This window comes from Zonotrichia albicollis, chromosome 2 (assembly GCF_047830755.1).
Source record: "Zonotrichia albicollis isolate bZonAlb1 chromosome 2, bZonAlb1.hap1, whole genome shotgun sequence".
NCBI classification, from domain to species: domain Eukaryota; kingdom Metazoa; phylum Chordata; class Aves; order Passeriformes; family Passerellidae; genus Zonotrichia; species Zonotrichia albicollis.
In genome coordinates, this window is record NC_133820.1 from 115,091,739 (window position 1) to 115,117,335 (window position 25,597).

A 25,597-nucleotide genomic window follows, 5' to 3' on the forward strand; every position below is an offset into this window, starting at 1 on the left:
GCTCTCTACAACTGGGAAAAAAACCCCCATGCACGAAGCACAGGGGAAGGTGAAAAGCCACTGCAAAGGCCGGGGCAGCAGTGCCTGAAAGTGGCACGTACCTGTGACAGAGCACCCACCCTGCTTACAATTCCATCTTTCCAAAAAGATTTTTTTCCAGTTCTGTAATTTTTCATGCCCAGGAACATTTAAAGCCAGCACGGGAACAACAGCAGTGCCTCCATGGCTGCCCTCCTGCCCCCAGAGCCCGCACTGTCCCTGCCCCATGGGCCCTCCGGAGCTGCCAGTGCCACCCTGCCCCTGTGCTCCCACACCAGGATCTCTCCTAACACTCCCCGCACCCATTTCCCCAAAGCTCTACAAGATCAAAGTGACCCAGAGTCGCCGCTGTCCCATTCCAGGGACCCTCCGAGCCCCTCAGCGCACATCCCTACCCCGTTCTCCCGGACCCCGCGGGCTGCGTGTCCCGTCAGGCCCCGCGGCGGGCCCGGCCGCGGCCCGAACCGGAGCGCGCTCGGGAGAGGCGCTGATGGGAGGCGGGAGCGGCGGTGTTCGGGGCTCGCGTCACTTGGGCGGCCGAGATCGGCGCGGATGGGGCTGGGCAGTGAGTCGGGAGCTGTGGGGTCAGGCACTGGGTTGGGGAGAGGCTGTGGGACAGAGCGCGGCTTTAACAGGGCTGGGAAAGTGGAGAACGACTGGGGAGCTACAGCGATAGCGGAATGGCGCTGAGGCGGTGTTCGTGCGTCTGGGAACACGGCCCGTGGAGCTGCGGGTGAGCGCTTGAGGGCACTGGAGAGCAGGGCTGGGGCGTGTGGGTGGTACCCGGGTGACAGAATGGGGCGTTGTGGGTTGAGCTGGGGAATTGTGACTCAGATCTGGGGACGGGAACCTGAGGGGTGCTGGGGCAGCTCTGGGGGGCACCGAGGCGGTGGGGTGGGACTGGGGAGCTGCTGGATGGTACCAAAGCCAGGAGATGTCCAAGCTCATCAGGCTCTCCTCTCTCCCCACCAGGCACTGGAGGCATCCGAAGGAAAGTTACACTCTGGCAGTGCTGTCTCCAAAGGCTCCTGAATGGCTCCGGTTAAAATCAGCTGAGTGGTGTCCTTCTCCTCCCAGGTGCCTGGGGGCTCCCTCTGGGGGGCTGGGTGTGGGGCTGATCCCTTTGAGCTGCTGGGGTCTTGGAAGAGGTGGGTCAGGCCATCACAGGGTGCAGTGCTACCTCACCTTGTTAAGCAGAAGGGCAAGGATTCACATCATTCTTGCTCTCTCAAAATGGGATGTTGCTCCTGTAGGTTACCAGAGAATTCCATGCTTCTCCCCATGTCCAGAACAAGCCAGAGCTGGAGGGGAGGGTGTTTAGGGAGGGGTTGGTACCTGATGCTGTGTCCCTGGTGTGTGTGCAGGACCCCAAGTACCCCAAGGCAGAGAACCTGCTGAGTGAGGACAGCACACAGCCCTGGCTTGGCTGCCCCAAGGGTCACAGCAGGCAGCTGAGAGTGGGGCTGTGACTGGAGAGAGCCAGTCCCATTGGCCGTGTTGACGTTGACACTTCCCTGTTCCCCACTCCCGTGCAGGAGCCAGAGCCACGTCCCACAGTGGGGTCAGCAGCTCTGAGCCCCCTTGCCCCTGTCCTTCTCGCTGCTCCCCAGGGAACTACAGCTGTGCCTTTCTGCAGGCTGAGGTGGAATGCTCCTCGTGGCCCCGTCTCACCTTGGTGCCCACTGATGGCACCAGCTGACTCAAAGCTGGACCAGAATCGCTGCAGGGTTCAGATGTTTTAGGAAGGTAAGGATTGATCCACAGGAAAAGGGCATAGGGAAGAGCTGTGGGCCTGGTCGTGGGATGGAGCTGATTTGGGGGGATGGTGATGGAATGGGGCTGGCAGTAGGATGTGGCTGATAGGAGGGTAGAAGGACAGGTAGGGAAGAAGACAGGTAGACCAGGGGTTAGGGTTGTTTATGGGCTCAGGAAAGCTGTGCCAGCTCTGCTTCCCTGCCCTCTCTTGTGCCCATAATCCCCCAGATGTCCTGGGTGGCACAGCAACAGAGCAACAAGCAGAGGTAGGAGTGCTGTTGGGCCAGTGGCCAGTGCCCTTCCCCACAGCAGAGCTCAGAGCTGACCATGGGGCAGACATGGGACCACGTGCTGTGACAGCTGCAGCTGGTCTGGAGCTGCACAGTTAAAATTGGCCACAACAGACCCCAACTTGACCAGCCTGGTACATTAAAGAGTAGAGGTAAACAAGTTCCTGGGTAAGACAGTGATAAGTAGGATTGGAACTCCAGCAGGGGAGCCCAGCCAGTCCCATTCAATCCTGAATGCAGGCACCAGCTGCCCAGTGAGCTGGGTGGGGTTGAGACCCCAGCCAATCAGATGTTCAAGTGCAGGAATTCTGAAGCCTCTGTAAAAGGGGGTACCCACCAATAAACTTTGGCTCTTGCTGCAGGAACTCAGTGTGTTCAGTCTTGTGCTTGTCTCCAACAGTCTTCAGCTCACCTGCAGCCAGCCTTTCAGTCCATGCAGCTGCTTTGGGCTCTGCTACATCTGCCTGCACAAACCACAGGGGCAGGAATCTGACCCCCCACAGCCACCCCTGGACACAGTGGGTGTCTCCCAGACTTCCATGTGTCCCTCTCCGTGGGGAGGCAGCAGGAAGGGGCTGCTCCTCCACGGACACCACTTGTGCCCCACGGAAAGCCCAGGAGGTGCTTGCTGGGCTGAGCTAGGGGCTGTGCCCAGAGTGGTGGGCACAAAGAACCTGTGTCCATTGCCTGGGGCCTCTCCTTGCCCCACAGGAGGATGCTGAGCTCTGACAGACCCTGGTGATCCAGTTCTGCCTTTCACAGGACTTTCATTCCTGAATCATGCATTTATATGGCCTGACATGGTCCACCCCATCCTGTCCCTGCACAGTGTGGCCTGGAGCCCTTTGAGGTGCTTCCTTGGAGCCCAGAGCCCCACCAGCCTTGTCCTCCTGTCACCATGGTTTTATAAGATTTTCTAAGCCTTCTGATGTTGATATTCTAGTAGTGAACTTTCTCACACACTTTCTGTAAATAACTCATTGTTTTGCATTCCTTTATGGAGGACAAGAAAGTTGATGGATTGTTGGTCTGTCCAGTGTCATTGGAGAGGTGGCACTGTCACCCTCCAATCCACTGTCACTCTTGGAAAATTATAAATGTTGGAGTCAGAAAATAAACTTCCCTTTTTTCTTCCCCTTGAGAACAGCTTGTGCGCTATTCGTGTCTGATAGCGACACCCTCCTGCAAGGCTGCCCCTCCCTATCCCCACAGAGGAAGCTGTGGAAGCTGGATGGGCTGCCTGGAGCCCAGCCCACATCAGCCACTCTGCCTGGATGGAGCTGTTGACAACACAGAACCAGAACCAGGCCCTGAGGCCCAGAGCTGGCACGAGCACCCTGGGGCGTCACCTGGAGCTGCTGGCCAAGGATGTGGGAGGTCCTGCAGTGCCAGGTGAGTGAATCTGCACAGCTGTGTCCTGGGCTGGCTCCCAGCCACTGTGGGCAGCAGGGCAGGGGGGAATTCTGCCCCTCTGCTCTGCTCAGGTGAGAGCCCACCTGCAGAGCTTCTCCAGCTCTGGGACCCCCAACATCAGAAGAGTGTGGAGCAACTGGAATGAGTCCAGAGGAAGCTGTGGAGATCCTCTTGAGGGCTGGAGCCCCTCTACTGGAGACAGGCTGGGACATCCAGGACTGTTCAGCCTGGAGATGAGAAGGTTCTGAGAACTTGGAGCCCCTTCCACTGCCTAAAGGGGCTCCAAAAGAACTGGAGAGGGACAATAGCCTGGGAGGACAAGACAAGGCGTAGTGGCTTCAAATTGTCAGAAGACAGGGTTATATGGGATATTACAAAGAAATTCTTCCCTGTGAGGATGGTAAGACACCAGCACAGGTTGTCCAGAGCAGCTGTGGCTGTCTCATCCCTGGAAGTGTTCCAAGGCCGGGTTGGATGGGGCTTGGAGCAACCTGGTCTAGTGGAAGGTGTCCCTGCCCACAGTGTTGGGGGGGGGGGGGGGGGGCTTAGAATAAGATGAGCTGTAAAATCTCCTCCAACCCAAACTGCCCTCTGCCTCTGTCATTCCTGCCTGCTTTTCCCCAGGCTCTGCACTGCATGTGCCTGCTGCTCCCTTGAGTAGCTGCAGGCAGCTGGACAGGCACTGTGCCCACAGTCCTGTTGGCAGGTAATCCCATGGGTCACTGCCTTCTCCTGCCCTCACCTGGCTGTTTACTGCTCTCAGCCTTTCCCAGACAGTTCTGGGCACTGCCCTTCACTCTTTTGGGCTGGCACTATGTGGCATAGGGTGTCTCCAGCATGTTACCCCTGTGCAGGGCTCCAGCTGCCACCTCAAGGACACCCAGGGTGAAAGGAACAGCCCAAGCCTGTGATTCCCAAGAGAGACAAGTCAGGAGAAATGACAGAGGATAGGCCAGCAGTGATGGGGAGACGGTGTCTGCCCCATCTGCTCAGGTGGCTGCTTGGCAGGGGTGTCCTCTGTGGGCAGTAAATGGGCACAGTGGTGGCAGTTCTGTAGCTGGGACAGATCACTCCTGCTGGTGCCCTGGCACTGGAGAGGCATCACAGTGTATTCCCAGGCTGCCGTGCGAACCATCAGGGAGGGTGTCAGTCCAAATCCCCCATCATCCCAACACTAGTGAGCTTGTGACAGCCATATCACCTTCCCTTTCCACAGGCCACTTCCTGCTGAATCTGCTCCCCACACGCCTCCCAGTGTGGAGAAGAACCTACTGTGGCCTGGCCTTCCTTGTCCCCTGATACCTGGGTGCCCTGCCCCATTTGCCAGCTGCCCTTTGGCATGGCAGAGGGGGAGCAGCATGCCAGCAACTGCAGGGAGACACCAGGGGCCCTGTCCTCAGCCCAGTGCCTGCAGTAGGACAGCAGAGCTGGGGACAAACCCTGTGTCACCACCCCTGAGGGCTGAACCTGCAGCACTCCAAGAGGCAGACACACTGCAGCTCCTTGAACATCTGTGGCAAGGCTGGTGTGAGGATGGAGAAGGTGCTTCCAGCCCCATGGCCAGATTTGGTGGGATTTGAAGCACTGTAATGGCGGGGGTTGGTACTGGAGAAGAGTAAGTTCAAGGAGAAAAATAAGAAAGACAGAAATCTGCACAATGACTGCTTGGTGGTACTGCAGGGTCCATGGGTGAGCATCCTGCCTTGGGACACCCTGTATAGTTCAGTGATAGGGCAAGGAGGAGCTCATGCTTTTCCTTCCCTCAAGTCCTGATGAGGGTTCCAGTGCATGTGGACTGTAGGAGGAGGAAGCCAGGACCCCCAGAGCAGGTGAAAAATACACTTTATTTACAAGTAGAAACATTTAAAAATGCTGCCTCAGCTTCCCTGGGAGGAGCAGGAGGACCGGGCAGGTTGGGGGGGTCCCACACACAGGGAGCAAAGGTGGTGGCCCGAGGGATGCTAAGTTTCACCTCTGTCCCTGTACCTGAGGCTGCAGAATATCCCTGGGGAGAGCTCAGCTCCTCCAGCTGCAGCCTGGTGCCAGCCCCTGCACCCCTGTGTGTTTCCAGCCCTCAACCTCGGTGCATCCCCCTGCCTTGGGTCCCGGAAGGATGACAATGGCTACAGGAAGGGCAAGGGGGCCTTGCCCTGCCCAGGGCACCCCACAGTTTTCACTGGGATATGCAAGGCAGTCGTGTGGGTGGCCCCACCTGTTCATCCTCAGTGCTCCTGGGCCCTGGGGGGGCAGGAAGAGGTGAGGGGGTGCAGGTGGGAGGCCAGGGCAGAGCCAGCACGCAGAGACTGAGGAAACCTCAGGCTTGCTTGTCCTTGCGTGACTGGCGACCGGCCTGGAAAGGACAGAGCGAAGATGGGAGGTTAGGGACCATGAATGTGACCCAGCTCCATGCTGGGACCTGCTGCTGCCATAGCACCGCAGGCCCAGCAGGACTGTGCCCCTTGTCCCCATGGCCTGTATGCAGCCAAGGCAGGAGCTGGAGGCACTGAGCCTGAGCTCAGCAGCGTCCCAGGGGGTCAGGCAGTGCCTACCTTGCCCTTTGGGGACTTGGCGGTGGCGATGCGGGACGAGCGGCGGGTGCCGCTGGAGGATGTGGGAGTGCTCCTCTGGGCGATTGCCCGGCGCAGCAGGCGCCTCCCCAGCTCCCTGGGGGTGTTGAGGATGCTGAACGCCATCGACTGGCGCCTCTGAGCCTGCAAAAGAGGGGCAGGACCATTAGCTCAGCGTGGGGCAGGACACAGGGGTCCCTCCTGATCCCTCTTTTTCCCTCTGAAGCTTACTGGTGTGGCTGGGGCTTGCTGCTCGCTGTCTTGACTGGCCTGGGAGCCACTCTGTGCACTGCGGTCCTGTGAGCTCTGGGGCCGTGGGAAGCAGCTGGTTGGCTTCTTGGACTGGAAAACAGGGGACCAGCTAGTACTGCCATCTGGGGGTCAGCCTGCTGTGGGGCTGGCAGCAATGAGGGAACTGAGGGGACACAGGGAGGGGATGTGATTGAGGGTAGCTGTGCCCAGGGAAAGCAGAAGGCTCAGCCCTTCGCCTCTGGAATGGCTTCCTTGCCAGCGCTGGGAGCATCACGAGTACCAGACACACCACTGGATGCTGGGAATACTGGGCACTGGGATCCAGGATCATTGGGAACATGTGGCAAATGGAGGCCACAGCAGCTCCCTCAAACCCTGGAACACCTCTTGTTCCCAGTGGGAGCTGTGATGAGCTCCTTGTTCCCAGTAGGGTGCTGTGCTGGGGGACTGGGCTGAGCTCACCGGGGGGGTGTCGGGGCCCTGGTGGGTCTCCTCCGAGAGGCGCTTCCTCCGCTGCCGGGTGGTGACGCTGCCGGCCTGGCTGCTGCGCTGCCTGCTGGTGGCCACGGGCTGGGAGGACTGCCTGCTGCCACGCTGCAGCGTCTCTTCTGGGTCCCCCATCTTCACATCCTCATCCGTGATGGTTCCCAAGGAGGTGGAGGGCTGGGAAGGGGATGTGGGGATGTTGCTGAGGGGCACTGTCCGTTCCCAGACCCCCTCCCAAACCCCAGTTCTGGACAAAGGGCTGCCTGACCTCCCCCTTCTGGCCCTTACCATGCTCTCTAGGGGGTAGCTGGTTTTCAGGTGGGGGGGGCGGGCCTGGTTCCGCCGCTGCAGCTCTGCAATGCGGTTCCAGTCATCCAGCTGCTCCGGCTCATCCTGGCACATGCCCAGCTTCATGGTGCTCTGGCCTAAATCCAAAGCAAGGAAGGGTTAGGGGGCTTCCAAGTAAGACCTGACTCCGCCAAGGCAGGGCAGAACCCCACAGCCAGCAGTCCCAGTGCCTTCCCCGCCCATACACACCGAGGCTGGAGCTGCTGGTCCGCTGCAAGCGCAGGGAGCTACGGGTGACTGGTCGGTAGCCAGGGAGGCCCAGCAGTACTGAATGGCCAGGGGTCTTCTCTGGGGAGGAAGCTTCCAGCTTTTCAAGGGTTTCCTGGGAGGGGAAGCTGGTGAGGGAGCGGGTGGAGGCACCTGAGCGCAGACGGCCCTTAGCAGGAGAAGATGTTTTTGTGGATGGAGCCAATGGGATGTTCTTGATGCAGACCACTTCCTCAGGCTCTCCCTGTTTCTGGGAGAGAAAAATCCATAGATAGGGTTTAGGTTGAACAGACCTTAAAGCTCATCTCCTTCCACCTCCTCCTTCCCTTGGCTGGGACACCTTCCAGGTGAGAGCAGATTGCTCTAAGCTGCATGGGCAGGCACAGCTTCTCTAGGCAACCTCACAGGGAAGAATTTCTTCCCAATATCCCATCAAACCCTGCCCTCTGTTAATGGGAAGCCACTCTCCCTTGTCCTATCACTCCAGGCCTATGTCCAAAGTCCCTCTCCAGGTCTCTTGGAGCCTCTCTAGACACTGGCAGTGGCTCTAAGGTCTTCCTGGAGCCTTCTCCAGGCTGAACACCCCCTACTTTCTCAACCTATCTCCAAAGTAGAGGGACTTCATCCCTTGGAGAGCTTCTGTGACTTCCTCTGTCCTTGCTCCAGCAGCTCCATGTCATTCTGATCTTGGGGCCCCAGAGCTGGAAGCAGCTCTGCAGGTGGGGTTTCACATGCAGAGTGGATCAGAGGGGCAAAATCCCCACATTGCACTGCTACCCACTGTGCTGGGGGTGGATCAGCTGAGGACATGGCTGGACTTTAGGCTGCCAGCGCACACTAACAGGTCATGTTCAGCTTTTCAGTTCCCAGCCTGCTGGGTCCCTCTGCAGTGCTGCTCCTGATCCCTGCATCCCCCAGCAGGGGCCCCCTGCTCACATCTGTCATGGTGATGTTGATGGTGGTGCGGCGCCGGGCAGAGCGGGTCTTGCAGCCAGAGTCCAGCGAGAAGTCTGCCGGGAAGTTGGCACTGCTCTGGAGCTGTGACCGCGTCTCAGAGAGGATGGGAGTAAAGTAGAGACTCTCCAGGGATGACTTGGTCCGGGGCAGCCGCTGAGACAGCAGTGACTCTTCACTGTCTGACGGCATCACTGAGACTTCCAGCTGAGAGCTGGTAGCCTTCCTGCAGAGACAGGGGATGAGGGTAGCACCAGCAGGCTGACCAGGCCATCGGGAACAGTGGATTTTTGGGGTGCTGGAAACAGATTGATCTGGTACCTGGAGGAGCTGAGCTGCTGTGCCTCATCGAGGCTATCAGTGCTCTGGTCAGCCACACTCTCAAAGGAAGCCTCATGTCCCTTTACTGTGGCAGTCTTCCCCTGGAACTTGCTGAGTTCCTGCACCTGAATGGGAAACAGGGAGGAATGGATGGATCTATCCTCCAAGCGAGGTGGTGATGGAAGCGAGGACAAGGAGGGTGAAGCTCAACTATGCCACACCCACCTGAGCTTCCAGGCTGCAGATCTGGCTGGTAAGATTCTTGCAGCTCATCTCAGACTCCTTGGCCTGCAGGATGCTCTGCTGTAGCTCCTTGGCCAGCCTCTCTGATTTGCTCTGAAGCTCTGTGTTCTCTTTCTGCAGGTTCTCCATGACCTTCAGCTTCTCTGATAGCTCCTGGTTCTGCTGCTTCTTGGCATCATAATCTCTTTTTGCCTTCTCCATCTAGGATATAAAGCAGAGGAATCCTGTCAAGCTTCCCAGCAGTGTCAGGGACAGCAAGGCCATACTAGCCCCCAGCATACCTGCCCTTTGTAGTGCTCAGCTGCCTGCTCCTTCTGGGTGAGCTGCACCTGCAGCTCTGCCACCTTCTCCTGATGGCTTCTGACTGCTGTCTGCAGCTCCCCTTCCAGTGCCTGTGGACAGGGAAGAGACTGGCTTAGAGGCAACCCAGGTGAGCCCCCTGGCAGCACCAACAGCTCCAGGGCTCAGCCCCCAGGCTTTTGGTCCCTCTTTACCTTAACTCTCTGCTGCTGGGTCCAGGTGGCCTTCTCATGCTGAGTCAGCTTTTTATTCAGTTCGTCCACCTGGAAGAAAGAACATGGCTTGGTGAGACCAGCTCCAGGCACAAAACTACAATCTTCCTGTGGAGGAGCACAGCCACTCCTCTCTAGCCAGCTCTAGGGCACAATGAAGAAATTTCCTGCCACAAGGCAACTGCTCAGCACCACCCACTGCCAAGGAAGATCCCAGGACATGGCAAGGTGACAGTCACCCACCCCATGTTAATCCTTACAGCAAGGCTGGCTGCAACTACCCAAGCATAAGGAGCAGTCATGGGCTGGAAGCACAGCCCATGTTAAGTTCCCAGTGCCCAAGCACTTGCAATCTGGAGTCCCACAGGTTGTCCAGCACTCTTGACACAGGTAGCTGGCTGCTGCAAGTTCTGGCCTGGCCATGCTCTCCCTGCTCCAGGGGATGCTTAAGGAGCCCTCAGCCCCCTGCTCATAGCCACAAGGTCTCTGCAGAGTCCTGGGCAGCTCTGGCCGGGACTGGACAGGAAAATGTGGCTTTTCCAGCACTGTTTCCCAAGTGCTAACTCCTACTACATCTGAGATCAATGCTGCTCTAGCCACATCTGGGCCATGCTGCCTGAGCACAGCTGTTCCTATCCGTTGTGCCAAGAGTTGGGCTTGGTTAAAGGTGGGGGGAAAAGCCATCCCAGCACTGAGACAGTCCTATGCTGAGGAGCCCTGCATGCTCCTGGCAGCCACTTGCTGCATGTGCTGCCATGGGGCGTGTGAGAAGCCAGGCCAAGTTGCAGGCACTAATGTGAGGGACCCGGTGGCAGGATGGGAGCCCAGTTGCTGCTCCCTGGAGGTGAAGGTGCCCAGAGACTTGGAGCCAAGTGCCCCATGGCTGGGTCCATGCTGTGAACAGTTCACAGTACTGTACAGTCCACAGTTCACAGTACAGTACAGAGGAGAGGGTGGCTCCAGCAGGAAGTGGCAAACAAGGAGGGCTGTGCACTGTCACTGAGCAGCCAGCTCTTGGTGTGTGTTACCTGCTTAGTTTGGTCCTTCTGGATTATCTCCCCCCACAAGCACAAAAAGCAGAGGTGAGTACACAGTTGAGACATAGGCGGTTTTTCATACAATCATGGAGTCATTTAGGTTGGAAAAGCCCTCTGAGACTGAGTGCACTGCCAAGACCACCACTAATCCATGTCCACATGGATTAGTCGTGGTCTTGGCAGTGCAGGGATCCTCCAGGGATAGGGACTCTACCACTGCCATGGGCAGACTGTGCCAGGGCTGGACAACCCTTTCAGGGAAGGAATTTTTTCCTAATAGCCAACCTAAGCTTTCCCAGGCACAACTTGAAACTATTTCCTATTGTCATGCCACGTGTTAACTGGCAGAACAAGTTACCTGGGAGATCCCCATCTGGCTGCATCCTCTTTTCAGGGAGCTGTTTCACCCTTTCAGGGCAGAGACAGTCCCCCCCCCAGCCTCCTTTTCTCCAGGCTTAGCTCCCCTCCCAACTCCCTTAGCTGTTGCTCATCAGACTGGTGCTCCAGAGCATTCCCCAGCATTGCTGCCCTTCTCTGGAAGCACTCCAGCACCTGAATGTGACAGTCCCTTTCACACCTAGAAATGTGTCCCACACCCCTAGTCCCTGTGCTGAGCAGGACATGGATTCAGGGGTGTGCAGAAGGCTGAACACATCCCTTTTCCAGGAGGGCACCCCCATCCACATCCCTCCTGCTGGGAGTGGAATCCCTACCTGACTTGTCAGTCTCTGCGTCTCCTCCAGGAGTTTCTTCCTCTCTTCCACAGCTGCCCCCTTGCTGCTCTCATACTCCTGCAGAGCCCGCTCCTTCTCTGCCAGCTGCTCCCGCAGCGATGGCACCTTGGCCGCCTCCAGCTTGGCCTGCACTAGCTCGCCTTGCAGCGTGGACACAGCTTTTGCTCTCTGCTCCAGGTCCTGGCGCTGCTGGCTTTCTAGGGAGGCATGCCTGGCCCGAGCGCTGTCGAGCTCCTGCTGCAGAGCAGCCAGGAGCTGCTCCTTCTGCAGGCACTTGTCCTGGCAGACCTTTGCCTCCTGCCGCAGCTCATCCTCCCGCTCGCTCTGGCTGTGGCGGTCCCTCTTCAGCGCCTCAATGGTCATCCGCTGCTTCTCCATCTCGTCCTGGCACCGCTGCACCTCCACCTTCATCAGGGAGCACCTCTCGGCTGCCCGGGAGGCTGCGGTGGCCATCTCTGTCTGCAGCACTCGCAGCCTCTCCTCCAGCTTCTTGCTCTTCTCCGACTCAGCCAGGATCAGGCGTTTCAGCTCCTTGCTCTCCCCTTCCTTCTCTTTCACCTGGTGATGGAGGATGGAGACCTCTTGCTCCAGGCTGCTGATCAGGCTGTTCTTCCTCTCCATCTCCTGGACACACTGGGACACTTGTTCCTTCCAGCTCTCCTTCTCTTGCACGGCAGAGCGGAGGGCCACCAGCTCCTTCTCTGCAATCCGCAGCTGATCCATGGTGCCTTCCAACTCCTTGGACTTGAGCTTCTCCTGGGACAGCTGCTGGGAGACTCCCTCCAGTGCCTCAGCAGCTCTCTGGGCATCCGCCTCCAGCTTGGCCACACGCTGGGCTGCTGCTTGCTCTGCCACAGCCATCTTCTCCTGAAGGGATGACATCTCGGCCCTCAGCTTCTGCTCCTCTTTCTCCTTCTCCTTTGCCCATGACTGAGCGCTGGACAAGTCAGCCTGGAGTCCAGCCAGCCGCTCTGCCTGGGCCTCCAGCACAGCCACCTTCTCCTGCTCAGCCTGCAGCTGCTGACAGGTCCGGCTGTGCTCCTGGCTCAGCTTCTGCATTTCCTCCTTCAGCCGCCTGCACTCTTCGTCCTCCCCTCGGGCGGCAGCAGAGGCTCCCACGGGCTGCTCCCGGCTCTCCTGTGACACCTGGCGTGTGGCCAGCTCCTCACCCTGCTCCAGCAGGGCTGGCTCCCGGCCCTGAACCAGCTGCTGTCTCTCTGCCTCCAGCTCAGCAATCCTGGCCAGGTTGCCTTCCAGGCACTCAGCTGCCCGTCTCTTCTCGTCCTCCAATATTCCCTCAGTGTTGCGCAGGGATTCCTCCAGGAAGAGCAGCTGCTCCTGCAGGCGGCTGTTCTCCCGGGCCAGCTTCTCCCTCTCAGCCAGCCTCTGCTGGCTCTCCTTCAGCCTGCCCTCCAGCTCCTGCAGCTGGGCTTTCAGTGCCTCTGCTGCCACTCCCTGCTGCCGTTGGGCACCAAGCTCCAGGATCTGGGCTTCCAGTTCGCCCACCTTGCGGCTCAGCGCAGCCTTCTCCTCATCCCTGGCCTGCAGCTGGCTGCTGAGGGATGTGTTGGCCTGCTGGAGCTGCTGCAAGGCAGAGTCCCTTTCCCGCAGGGCCTGCTCATGCTGGGCGCTCAGGGCAGCCAGCCGCTCAGCCTGCTCCTCAGCAGCCCGTGCCTGCAGGTCCCGCTTCAGCCTCTCCTGGGCCCGCTGGCTCTCAGAGAGGGAGCTCTGGAGGCTGGTGACAAGGCTGTCCAGCTGCTGCTTCTCCTTCTCCAGCTGCTGCTTCGCCTCCTCCAGCTGCTGCTTCGCCTCCTCCAGCTGTAGTCCTTTGGCCGTGAGGCTGGACACCTCCTGCTTCAGCTCCTCCAGCTGGCAAACAGAAGAGCAGGGAGACTCTGTTGGGTCTGACTCAGATAGTGCTGCTCAGCAGTACCCAAAACACTGCTGTGATATCAACACCTTTCCAGCTACCCATGCAAAGCACAGCACTGTGAAAGGGAAAATGAACTCTTAACCCCCACCCCCAGCAAGGGTCTGGGAGTGGGCACAATGAGGCCAAGTGACACAAATTAACCAAAGGGATATTCCACACCATATGATATCAGGTCAAATATAAAAGGGACGTGGGAGGAATGGAGGGCACTCATTATTTTAGTGTTTGCCTTCTGGAGCAGACACTACACGAGCTGAAACCCTGCTTCTCAGGAAGTGTCTAAACATCACTCGCTGATGGGTACTAGAGATTTGCTTTTCTCTTTGCTTATACACACACAAGCTTTCACTCTTTTTGCTTTAGTAAATTGCCTTATCTCAGCCTACTAGTTATTTTCCATCTTATTTTTCTCTCCCCTGTCCTGCTAGGAAGGGGAGTGATAGCAGAGCTTGGTGGGTACCTGGTGCCCAGCCAAGGTCAGACTACTACAGGGACAAAACATGCACCCCCTAGGTATTACTTAAGTTGTAGCCAACATGCTCACCAGAGCCCCATGTGCTGCATTCCACTGGGAGCTGCCCAGTGCCTGCCTTCCCTCTCATCACACCCCAAGGGCACCTCTTGCTTTTCCCTCAGCCTTGTGCCACTCTGCTCCCTTGGACCAAACACCTTCTTTTCACCATGCAGGAGATGCTCTCTTCACAACCAGTTCATATTGTGGCAGGCTGGGGAAGGCACTAGCTCCCTGGCAGCAGGATTTGCAAATTCAGCCCAAAAGGAGCTCTTCCAGAGTGCTCAGCCCCACACCCCCTATCCAGCAGCACAGAGCAGCAGGCTCTGCCCCACATGGCTTTGCCATGCATCTCCTGGCACCTGCTGCTCTCTCCAACTGGAGTCGTCTACCATTCAAGCCCTTGAAGCTGCAGGAGCCCCAATGTACCTTCAAAATGTCTCCCATGACTTCTCCCTTCTCCTGGGTGCTGCATTCCTCCAGCTTGGCCAGCTGGTCCTCCAGCATTGAAATCTTTCCCTGTAGAATCTCAATTTTCTCTTCTGAGCATTTCTGGAGACAGAGATGGGACTGAGTATGGTGCAAGACACAAGAGCCAACCAACCAAGGACAGCAGCCCATTCCCACCCTGGGGAACCCTTCCTTAGTTTCAGGCAGAGGCTTCCCACAGGAGCTGACAGTTAAACAGCTTCTCCCTGTGTGCTGGCAAAATGGGCAGGAGGGCTCCTGGCTGCTGCACCCTGCTTGCAGTTGGCGTGTCCCCCAGCTGGGGGGGACCATGGGGAAACTACAGGGGGGCACCCACCACTCCCCAAGCCCCCTGACCTTGTCCTGCATGGCTGCATGCAGCTCCTTCTCCAGCTGCCGCTGCTTTTCCTGCGACTGTGCCATGGCACTGTTGTGCTCCTCTGAGAGCTCATTCAGGGCTCGTTGCAGCTGGACCATATTGCTGGCGATCTCCCGCAGCTGCCAATGAAAATCCACCCAGTCCAGAAGAGAGGCAGAGTGTGACTTTGCTGCTCAGGGCTCTGCCCACTCCCCATTCCCAAGAGCTGCAGCACACATGGGCATCCTGGGTTCTGGGTGTTCACCAGATGCAGGCAGCTCCACCCAGCCGCCATTCCCCCATCAGAGTTCCTATTTGGATCAGGATCCAGAGCCCAAGGCAGGCTTGCTCACTTGGTCAAAGATTGCATTAGCAGAACCAGAAACATCCCAGCATCCAGCACTGCCATCAAATCCTCCCCCCGGGCTCCATCACAACCAGCTGGGCTGTGGGGACATGCAGAGGACACTGCACCCCGTACCTTGAAGGAAAGATCCCCATTCTCCTCGGAGAGCTGGTTGATTTTTCGGTCCATCTGGGCTTTTTCAGTCTTCAGGTCCTGGCACTGCCTGAAAGCCTCGTGCAGGCGCCCCACCAGGCTGTGGGAAAGGAGGTGCTTAAGGAGGCGGTGCATGCTGGCAGCAGACAAGGATATCACCAGGGATCACTGCTGCTGGATATTGCCACGGAAACTAAAGGTTCCAAGGGATCTCCATGCCTTGCTGTGACTCTACCATCAAACCCAGCTCTAAAACTGGGTCCCAACAGCTGGCAAAGCAAAGTAGAGATAAGCAATGTTTGTGCTTTGCAGATGCCCAGCTGCTCCAAACTGAGAGCAGAGGCAGCTGTGGGACTCCAGCCACCCCCCTGCAAAGGGAAATAAGTGAGGAAAGGACAAAAAAAGACATGGCACTTCCAGTGGAGGTTGGGCAGCCTTCCTGAGTAAACAATGGCACAGGGACAGAGCAAAGACCAGGATGCAGTGTGACAGGTGATTTCAAGTGTGTGACAAAGCCCAGCACATGGGATCAAAGTAAAGGCCTGGGAAATGGGCTGGAGTCAGGAGTTCCAGGATCACCCTGAAAACTTCCCCTTTTCCAGGGCAGGTGAGACCCACAAGGGCAGCACACCCTTTACACATAACAGGATTAACTGCTTCCATGCAGGATTTGGGTTAAGAGTGGGCTGTTAGAACAGGCTTCATGATTTGGGACTGGATCCATGCCCACTGCAATAAAAATGGGTTGCAGGCCATAACTGCCCCGAGGGCACAGGCAGCGTGATGGTGGCACAGCTGTGTCAAGGGCTGATCCCACAGCATGGGCAAGGGATGGGGAGGAGGGGATTCTGCTCCTCTCTGGTGGGACCCCATCTGCAGAGCTGCCTCTGGCTCTGGGGTCCTCAGTATCACAAGGATGTGGAGCTGCTGGGGCAAGTCCACAGGAGATGCTCCAAGGGCTGCTGGAGCCCCTCTGCTCTGGAGACAGACTTGGAGAGACCTGGGGGTGTTCAGCCTGATGTTGAGAAGGCTCCAGGGACACCACAGAGCACCTTCCAGCACCTAAATGGGCTCCAAGACAGCCAGAGAGGGACTTTGGACACCAGTCTGGAGTGACAGGACAAGAGGGAATGGTCTCCCACTGACAGAGGACAGGGTTAGATTGGATATTGGGCAGAAACTCTTCCTTGAGAGGGTGATGAAGCCCTGGAACAGGTTGTCTAGAGAAGCTGTGGCTACCCCATCCCTGGAAGAGATTCAAGGCCAGGTAGGAAGGGGCTTGGAGCAACCTGGTCTAGTGGAAGATGGCCCTGCCCATGGCAGGGTATTTCAGCTAAATGAGCTTTCAGTTCCCTTCCAACCCAGCCCCTTTTTTGATTCTGTGCCTGCTGTCTTCTCCCCAGCAGCAGAGGAACCAGGTTTGCTTTCTCCCCTGTTTCATGCACTGCTAGGGAAGAGACAGACAACATAGAGTCTGGGGATGTGGGAGTGACAAGATCCCACCTAGGAGGAAGGAGTTGATGCTCCTGGAGGATTACCTCTCATTCTTCTCCCTCAGCTCCTCCATTTCTTTGGGCTCCAGCAGGTCTTCAGCTTGTTTCTCATTGAGCTTTACCAAGCGATCAATCTGCTGCTGCATCTTGGTGATCTGAGCATCTGGGAAAGGGGGCAATAAAGTGCCCATTACCAACTTTTCATGTCACCTGAAGCCCCCACAACAGCATTTCTGCACAGAAACCCTCTGCAGCAGGAGAGCAAAGAGCCGGGTTACCAGTGCTGCTGCTCAGCATAGGTGTTACTTCAGTCATGGCTTTTGTTGCCCACACTATATAAGGCAATACAAGATGGAAGAAGGAACCTGGAGTCTCACTTGTGGCATGGCAGGATGGACCATGCATGAGCAGAGTTGTGGTGGGGTCACGAAAGAAAAGTCAGAGAAACAAGGGGAGATCTCTGCCCCAGAGCCCTCCCTGCACCCCAAGATGTGCTGGTACTGACCCTTCTCCATGATGAGCTTGTGATTCTCCACCATCTCCACCTCCAGCTCTTCCTGTTTCTTTCTCTCAAAAGCCAGCTGCACCTTGAGCCTCCGCAGCTGGAACTGGGGGGTCTGCATGATGTCCCCCATGGGCGAAGACGGAGTGCTGGGGAGGCTGGAGAGAGACACACACACAAGCTGGATTATCCTGAGGCAGCCCAGGCCCCATGCAGCCAGACCCACTCTGCACCTCCATCTCTGGGGCAGGCTCTGCTGCCCGCATCCCCAAGGAACTGCTGCCTTCAAAATATAGGAACAAAACAACACACAGACAAAACCATTTCCATAAAGGAGGTAATATAAAAGCTGGTCTTCCATTGGAGGTCTCCAGGGGCAAATATGGAAAAATGCTTCCACTGGAGACATGGTTTAGTGGTGGCCTTGGCAGAGCCGAGGGCACAGTTGGACTCGATGGTCTCAGAGAGCTTTTCCAACCTGAACGATTCCATGATTCTAAAAGGAGCTGGAGCCCAAGCTCACCTCCATCATCCATCCCCACATCATGCCAGAGCAACGTGCAGCAGGAAAGCACCAAGGCAGAACAGGGCATTCCGGGGAGTCAGCATGAGCCTGGCTACACCTGTGGGTCCCAAAAGCTGCCCCACCCACCCCTCCCTTCCTCCATTTCCCCTGGCAGCCAGGAGGCAGGGCACGTACTTGGTGGTGGGGAAGGAGGCGATCCTCTGCAGCTCCAGGAAATGCACCTCTCTCTTGTAAGGGAGAGAGAACAGTGGGGAATGTTCCTCAGAGCTGCTGCTGGACACACTGGACAAGGGTGCCTCTGCTGGAAATAAAAAGGGAGAAGAAGGCTGCCATCTTTAATATCTAAGAGGCTGAGCAGCTAAAATCTCAGGGGCACAGGAACCACAAATTCCAGTAGGGATGGAATAGCCAACTGAGGAAGCCAAACACCTGCCCTACATCCTCATCCCTCCTGCTCCACAGGCCTTCCCAGCAACTCTGCTCCCACAAGATTGTCAGCATCCCACCTACTCCTCTCCCCCAGGGAAAGGCTGAGGTACTGCTGAGTAGGAAGAGCCAGCAGGTCTGAGGTAGCCCTATGCTTGGGAGTTTACAGGGGACTGTTTTGTAGCTGAGCACATCTGGGTTGTGCAGCTGCCTTTACAGCTGGGCAGCTACAGCAGCACAAACAGGAGGAAAAGCCAGGGCAGCACTTACCTTTCCTCTGCAGAAATGGCTCCAGATTCTCATTCAGGCACTCCTCGTTATCCAGCACAAATTTGACAATTGATGCCAGTTCAACCTGTGTTGGAGGAGCTGCAGAGTTAGTGGCTCTGCTGCAGGTCACAGGCAGCACCACAGCAGGCGTGGGGCAGCTCCCTGCCTGCCTGTGCTGCTGCCCACACTTGCCTGCCACAAGCTTTTGATAGCCCAAAACCACCAGTGAGCACCACAGTGCCCACTCCACACCGTCTTTCAGTGAGACCCAGGAGTGCAAGTCCCAGAGCACCTTCCCCCAAAGGAACTGCTGCTTCCCCCTGCACCCCAGATCCAGAGGAGGAACCCCAAAGGGATTACCTGGGTCTTGTAGTCAAGTTCATTCCAGTCCCCAGAATCCTTGGAACTCATGGAGGTGTGATACAGGAGCAGCACGGCCACCTGAGCAAGGCAGGAAAAGCATGAGTAACCCCAGGCCAGTCACAAGCACATTGGTGCCATCTGGGACTAAAACACAGCACACAGTTACCTTGGCCAGGGCCAGCTCCTCTCCATCCAGGAGCTTCTGTGCAGAGACAAGGTTTTCTGCAGCCACTTTGTGCCGGCAGTGCTCTGCAACATGAAGCAGAATTCCGAGTCACGCAGGAGCCACTGGGCACACTGCCTCCCCTGAGCTGGCACTCATGGCCAGGAGGGCACTGGAATGCATCCCCAGGGAGAAGGGACATGGGGCAGGATGGGCTCCAGAGCTGAGATCCCCATGGTCAGCCTTGGCCATTAACTCTGACTGACTTTCATTCCGCTCCCTGGAACTCCACCTTAAATCCCAGCCTCCCCACCTTGGCATCTCCCCCCCCCAACATCAGCACAAACAGAGAGCTCCATCTCTAGGTGGGATATGAGGTGGGATATGGAGTCTTCCCTCGAGGAAAGACCAAACCAGAGTGAACCCGGAGTGAACCCAGATGTTAAGTGTCAGATGTGATAACACACTGAACAAGAGTGTGAGATATTTGCCATTTCCCTTCCCAGGATTTCTGCTTGGGTAAAGGTTTTCAACTGGGATTTGAAGAGCAGGTACCCAACTAGGAAAATTACTCCAGGCAGCATCACCAGAGCAGCCACTGACACCCTGCCCTTCACATCCAGAACCTCCTGATAAGGATTTCCATCTGGAAGTTTCCCCTTCCACAGGCTGCTGCAGGAAAGCTGCTGGCACCTCACAAAGATGCTGATGTGGGGTGAGGGGGTCACTTTGTGGAGAGGAAGCTGCAGACAGCAGCCCAGACTCTCAGAGGTCAGGGGCACCGAGCAGGGGCAGTCCCTTTCCCCAGCACCAGCGGAGGGTCTTACTCTGCAGGAAACCATGGATGAAGGAGATCCTCTCTGGCAGCGGCTGCTCCAGCACAGACTCCCCCTCCTTGCTCCCGTGGCTGGAAGAGTGCAAGGTTTGCATTAACTCCTTCTGGAGGGATTAGACCAACGCTGAGGTTTGTGCAGCAGGGTTTGCTGAGCCAGGGCTGGCTCTGGGGCACTGCTGTGCCTTCTGCCCCCACACCAGGGCCAGCAGAGCCAGGACCAACCACACGGAGCAGAATCCCCTGGAATCCCCCTGCTGGAGCCAGGCAGCCAACACCCCCCTGGCACTGCTTCCTATTCTGCCTGCCAGCCCCAGCATCCAGCACAGCTCAGGGAGCTTGTGGTGGCCCCACTGGCCGGGAAGCACCACAGGGGCCAGTCCGTGCATGCAGCCTCAGGCTTTTCTTGCTGGATTTTGTGAAGCTGAAGCTTCCTCTTGCACTTATTTGTGACTACACTCTTCCTGAGCAGCCACCGGTTCATGGAATATCCTGAGTTGGAGGAGACCCACAAAGGTTATTAAACCCAACTGCTGCTCAGAAATGGCATGCCCAAAACCCACACCAATCATGCTTGACCAGCACTGCTTCAGTACTGTCACTTACTCCCAACGTGCCAAAACCAAGAACCTGGCCTGGGACAGGGGCTGCCACAAGGATTTGCTCCTCCTCACCGACTTCCTCTTGTGCCACCAGGAGCTCTCAGATCAGCCAGCTGCTGTGGCAGCTGCCCTGCTGCCACCCCACTTTATCAAGCAATGGCCAGGCCTCTTTAGAGAGCACACGCCATCAGGATCCTTGCTAATCCCAGCTGGAGCACAGAGCCAGGAGATTAACCAGGTCTGACTAAATATATCTGTGGTGCAGGCAGCTCCTTCCTCCCCACCCACTGCAGGCAGATCCCTGCTCCAGGCAGGCTCTCCTTACCCTGCGCAGGAGGTAATTATAGGAGACAGGCTCCCAGTGAGCCTCCCACCGGAAGGGCTTGAAAGCAATGCATGGCAGCTTCACACCCTCTCCATTTGTTTTTGCCAGCTCCTCAACCACCAGGCTTTGTCCCACCTCTGATGCCCATTATGGCCTGTAGATTTTAGTTGCCCCTTGCTCCCAGGGAACAAGCACAATTGCTGAAGGAGGCATTCCTCCCACCCCTGCCCAGCCACCTCAGGTCCCAAGGCAGAGCACACAGGCTCCGTCCTGACCACACCATACTCAGCAGCAGCCTGACATCCCCAGGCTGCAGCACCTCATGAGGCAGAAACTGTCATTCTTTACACTGCTTTCCAGATACAAGGCTTCCTCAGGATCCCAAGGCTGCCACTCGGGAAAACTTGCTGGGTGTTCCCTCACCAAAGCAGCACCAACAGAAATGGATAATCTCCTGTGCAGCTGCAGGAACCCTTGTGGTACTGGCAGCAGCACTCAGGTCTTCTCTACATGGCCAGGAGTGAACCCAGATGTTAAGTGCCAGATGTGATAACAAGTCTCAAAGGACAGGAACTCTGACCAAAACATTCCATGGGCAGCTCTGTGGGACCCAACAGCTCTGCAGGCAGACCCCAGCTGTGCAGTGGCACAGAGGAGATGCAGATCCCAGCATTTCATAGGCCAGAGGAGGAATAAATACCCCAAGACCCCTCACTCCCACCCTGCCCAAGACAGGAGCCCTTAGCTCCTGGGGGCTGAGGCATGGCTCCAGGGACAGCACAGACCCAGCTGTGTGGTCTGAAATGTGTACACAGCTCCCCATACTCACATTTTGTGGATAATTCTGATGAAGACACTGCAGTCCTGGAGCTGGGAGAGATCATTGATGGGATCAGGACAAACCTTGGTGCTGTTCACCTAGAAATGGGGTGGGAAAGTCAGAAGGCAGAAACCAAGGCATCACTGTGCTGTGCCACTCACCACCTCTAGTCCTGGCAGGGGACAGCACAACTGGTCTGGGGGTGAAAGTAAATCCACCCCTTTAAACCACCCCTTCCCAGGGAACAGATGAACATGATCCCCACAGCTCCACATCTGGGGGTCTGGCACAGGTCCCATTTATCACACTGTTGGAGCCCTCTTCCCTGGAAAGGCTGAGAGACCTGGGGGTGTTCAGCCTGAAGAAAAGAAGGCTCCAGGGAGACCTTAGAGCCCCTGGCAGTGTCTAAAGGGGGTTCAAAAGAGCAGGAAAGGGACTTTGGACAAAGGCCTGGAGTGACAGGACAAGAGGAAATGGCTTCCCACTGATAAGAGAGCAGGGTTAGATGGGATATTGGGAAGAAATTCTTCCCTGTGAGGGTTGTCCAGAGAAGCCATGGCTGCCCTATCCCTGGAGGTGTTCAAGGCTAGGCTGGATGTGGTTTGGAGCAAGCTGGTCCAGTGGGAGGTCTCCCTGCCCATGGCAGGGCATTCCAGCTGAATGAGCTTAAAAGCCCCTTCTAACCCAAACCATTCTAGGAGTTTTCACTTGGACACACCAGTGCTTTGTGAGACAGATCCAACAACACCTTTACAGTACAGCTGCTGCCTGCTTCAGTCTCAGCTCCATCTCCCAGGCAGTCTCCATGACCAGACCAAGCCATTCCAGCATTTCTGGTTGCTCAACAGGAAGGCTGAGCAAGGCTTCTCCTGCAAACACCCACCTGCCCAGGAACAGTAGGAACTGGACTACCCTAGGACCTGCCCCAGCCACAATCCCTCCCGTGACGAGCCCCAGCATCGAGGCTGGAAGCTGCCAGAGCTGGCAGCAGTATGTCCCACCCATGCAGCGAGCTCCAGCACAGGAGGGGGGACTTACCCAAGCCAGGAGAGCAGCAACTCTTTCACCATGAAGCGACATTGTGGCCAGCCTATCAGGTTCCTGCACAGACCTAAAAACATCAACAAAGGGGGAGGGTGGATAAAAAAGGTAAACTATAGTAACTATGTTACTAAATTTCTGGCGCCCAGCACCAGCCATTTGTGCCCACAAGGAAGGATGTGTCCCTGCATCTGGCCAGCTGTGCAGGAGCAGCCAGCATCCTCCTGCCTCCCCACAGGCTCAGAGTGGGGAGCAATGATGAGCAGCAGCCTGGTCCACTCCCACAGATTAAGATGCTGACAAGGGGTCAGTGGAAAACTGCTGCTCGGGCTCCTCATTCTCCTGCTGTGCCTTCCTCCCTCCCTCGCCTCCAAATGTCACTAACATTTCTGGCTCAGCAAGGCAGTGGCCAAGCCATTGAAGAGCTGCCAGCTCCCCTTCCACTGCTGCTAGTGAAAGAACCACCTGCTGGGGGCACAGGGAGCTCACAGCTGCATTGGGTGGGAGCAGGGATGAGCTGCCCTGACGGGATCTGGGATCACTGCCAGCTCCCCTTCACAGCGACCTTTGCCTCCACGCTGGCTGCCCTCGGTGCCACCCTGGCAGTCTTCCAGGGGAGGGGACTGCTGGGAGCCAAAAAGTCACCCAGGTGAGGAGGAGGCTCCTCAGCCTGTATTATTGCACCTGGACACCCACACCGTGACGGGCCAGGAGCCTGGCTGGAATCTGCAGCTGCTCAGCAAACACGAGCTCCCACTGCCGTCAGTGCAGCTGGGACACATGGGATCCTCAGCAGGACAGGTCCTCCCTCCAATTTGGCTAAAACCCAGCTCCCTGTCCCACGGCTGGGTCACTCAGCAACTCCTGTCCCTCCCCCTGGTGGCACAGCCAAGACCTCTCTCTAAAAATCCACCCAAAGGCACCGGGCAAAGCATTCGTGCAGCGCTGGATGCACGATCCGGGGTGAAAACCGTGTCCCACCAGCGTTGAGCTGGGTTTTACCAGAACCAGTTTGCGAACACACTGGTGCCTGGTGTGAGACCTGCACGGGCAGGCAGGGCTACCCGCTCCTGCCGCGCTCCCAGCCTGGCCTGTCACTGGTGACACGGGCCACCCTGAGCGCCTGAAACAGCGCCATGACCCTCCGTGAGGACGTGCCATTCGTGATGGCAGGCGGGAAGCGGTCGGGAGCCCGCCAGCGGCCGTGAGCGCCTTCCAGCTGCATCCCCGCCTGCAGGGGGGCGGCGGGGACCGGGGAACGAGCTCCGGAGGTGGCGGCGGCGGCATTGTCCTTCCCCTCCTTCCCTGCGCCGCTCCGGTCACAACACGGCGTTACGCAAGCCCGCGCTCCGGAGCACCCGCCGTGCCAACGCTCCGGGGCACGCAAAGCCCGCGGGCCCCGGGCTGTCCCGGGCCAGGGTCCGGCTGAGGGAAGCACCCAGGCGGGGAGAGAGAGCCACGGCAACCCCCGGCACGGACGGGCCCGCAGCAGGCGCGGGGCAGAGGGGGAGAGCAGCCGCCGGCGCGAGCGCCCGGATGTTGGCGAGCCCGGCGCGGCACCCGCGGCCCGGGGGACCCACACCCCTCGGCGGCTGGCGAGGGGCCGGGCCGGGAGCCGTACGCTGCGGCGAGGCGGCGGAGCTGGGCGAGCTGAGCTTCGCCGCCCCCGCCTCGCTCCCCCCTCCCAGCCCCGTTGAAAACAAAACAAGGAAGAGGCAGAAAGTCTTTGTTGGGGCCTTACCGGAGCCGCGCGGCCGTCGTCGGCTCGCTGGGGTTAATCCGCCATGAGCGCTGGCAAGCCGGGAAGGGCCGGGGAGCCAGCGGCCACGCACAAAAGAAAGTTGTTGAGCTTCTCTTCGGCGGGGCTGGCAGGCGGCGGTTCCCCTTCCTGGCCCTGCGCCACCCCACGTCACCGCGGCGGGGCCGCGCTCGTTAAAGGCACACGGCACAGAAACCTCCGGCGCCTGGCCACGGGGAGGGGAATCGTCCGAGCCTGGACGCACTCGCTGCCGTCGCCCTGCCCAGGCCGAGGGACGGAGAGCTGAGCCGGTGGGGCCGGCACAGACCCGCTCCCGGCCCCAGCGCAGCTCAAGGAAGCCGGGGCTCGGCAGAGAATGGCCCCCGATGCTACGTCTCCTTCTAACCTGACTGGAGTCACATCCAGCTAACCCTGAATATCTACCCCCGATACGCACACACCCCGCAGACACAGACTGAACGGGAACCGGACCCTACGGGTCACCAGCTAGACCAGGGAGGAGTTGGGCGAGGAAGGGACGCTCACCCCTCGCTGCTGTTCCGGAGACTCTCGGAAGTCATCTCCGCAGCGCCCGGGCTGCCTCAGGAGGCACAGGGCCGCAGGATGGGGCTGTCCCAAGCACGGCACAGGAAGGGCACAAGCAGAAGGTTCTTTCAAACCGGCGCTGGGGGCAGCAGAGGAACTCGCAAGGAGCGCGGCCGCCGAGTGCCGCTGGCGAAGGTTCCGACTTTGCCAAGCCCCGAGAAATGAAGAACCACACGCCCGAGCCACAGCGCTCCGGCCGCGACTGCCCCGTCCCTCAGGGACGGGGACGCCGCTTGGCCCAAGACGGAGGCTGTACCACACGCGTGCCCCGCCCGCCCGAGCGTTCCGCACCTTGCCCACCTCGGCACAGCATCGCTCTGCGGCCCTGAGCGCCCGCCGAGGGAACCACCGGGCCCCCCACCGCAGGTCACCTCAGCTTTCCCCGTACCGTGACCGTGGCTGGGGATCGTCTTCGGCTTCGGTGTCGCCGGGGCTCCAGCAGTACTGACGATCCTCTCTCACGCCGGAGCCGCCAGGGCCCGGGCCGAGGCCGCTCTTATTCGAACGGCAGCGCCCGCCCCCGCTGCTGCCCATTGGGCACCGCCGGGCCGGGGGCGTCACGCGGGCGGGCAGGCCGCGAATCGCGGCGTCCGGCTCTCGCCTTGCACCGGAGGGGACAGCGCTTTGCCGGTTGCCGGGACCGTGGGCTACCTGCGGGACACGTGCTGCAGTCCAAGCGTGGGAAGCCCTAGCGTCGGGGGGGGTAATAGGGCTGCCTGGGGCCAAGGAGAACACAGGCAGGGGCCACCCGTGAAGGCAGAGTGACACAGATCGGACCACGGGGGTGTGTGGGAGTGTGGGGCTCAAGCCACAGTCCACCCAGTCAGAGGTGGACACAGGACAGGGGGTTGTGTGGGGCCACACGGAGTACTGGAAGCCCACAGTGAGTCAAGGGGGCACGTGGGGGACTCTAGCAGGGTGTCACATGCAGACACCCCACTCAGCCCTGCAGTGCCAGCTAGA

The 25,597-nt window shown here is 58.2% G+C and overlaps 1 protein-coding gene and 1 long non-coding RNA gene across 9 annotated transcripts; one reads left to right on the forward strand and one right to left on the reverse strand.

Moving 5' to 3' along the window:
* The first annotated feature begins 423 nt into the window (after positions 1-423).
* On the forward strand, positions 424-13,476 carry LOC141728281 (uncharacterized). Of its 5 annotated transcripts, none has more exons than XR_012579195.1 (3): positions 424-772; positions 1,012-3,476; positions 3,569-5,229. It is a non-coding gene; the product is annotated as an uncharacterized LOC141728281 (long non-coding RNA). The 5 variants fall into 5 exon arrangements; XR_012579197.1 differs by lacking the exon at positions 3,569-5,229 and adding an exon at positions 8,213-13,476 and having other exon boundaries at positions 425-604; XR_012579198.1 differs by lacking the exon at positions 3,569-5,229 and adding an exon at positions 8,221-13,476 and having other exon boundaries at positions 425-604.
* NUMA1 (nuclear mitotic apparatus protein 1) lies at positions 5,323-25,164 on the reverse strand. Of its 4 annotated transcripts, none has more exons than XM_074536110.1 (25): positions 25,023-25,164; positions 22,288-22,360; positions 21,259-21,347; positions 19,498-19,577; positions 18,674-18,756; positions 18,505-18,585; positions 18,145-18,229; positions 17,623-17,746; positions 16,926-17,080; positions 16,466-16,583; positions 14,910-15,027; positions 14,428-14,568; positions 14,032-14,154; positions 11,138-13,027; positions 9,370-9,438; positions 9,157-9,267; positions 8,858-9,076; positions 8,633-8,757; positions 8,294-8,537; positions 7,340-7,607; positions 7,091-7,227; positions 6,779-6,979; positions 6,296-6,406; positions 6,047-6,208; positions 5,323-5,847 (listed from the first exon to the last, which is right to left on the reverse strand). In XM_074536110.1, exons 2-25 carry the CDS (start codon positions 22,327-22,329, stop codon positions 5,812-5,814), a joined length of 4,812 nt encoding a protein of 1,603 aa, XP_074392211.1. In that variant the 5' UTR covers positions 22,330-22,360; positions 25,023-25,164; the 3' UTR covers positions 5,323-5,811. The 4 variants fall into 4 exon arrangements, with proteins under 4 accessions (XP_074392211.1, XP_074392210.1, XP_074392212.1 ...); XM_074536109.1 differs by having other exon boundaries at positions 17,623-17,749; positions 25,023-25,163; XM_074536111.1 differs by lacking the exon at positions 25,023-25,164 and adding an exon at positions 24,575-24,711 and having other exon boundaries at positions 17,623-17,749.
* Positions 25,165-25,597: the final 433 nt, after the last annotated feature.

Coding starts and splice junctions, on each gene's coding strand:
- NUMA1 (XM_074536111.1), bottom strand. CDS start 24,609: ATGACTTCCGAGAGTCTCCGGAACAGCAGCGAGGG. Junction 15,028..16,465: donor CTGAGGGAGAAGAATGAGAG/GTAATCCTCCAG, acceptor CCTTTCCCACAG/CCTGGTGGGGCGCCTGCACG. Junction 8,538..8,632: donor CAGCAGCTCAGCTCCTCCAG/GTACCAGATCAA, acceptor CTGTCTCTGCAG/GAAGGCTACCAGCTCTCAGC.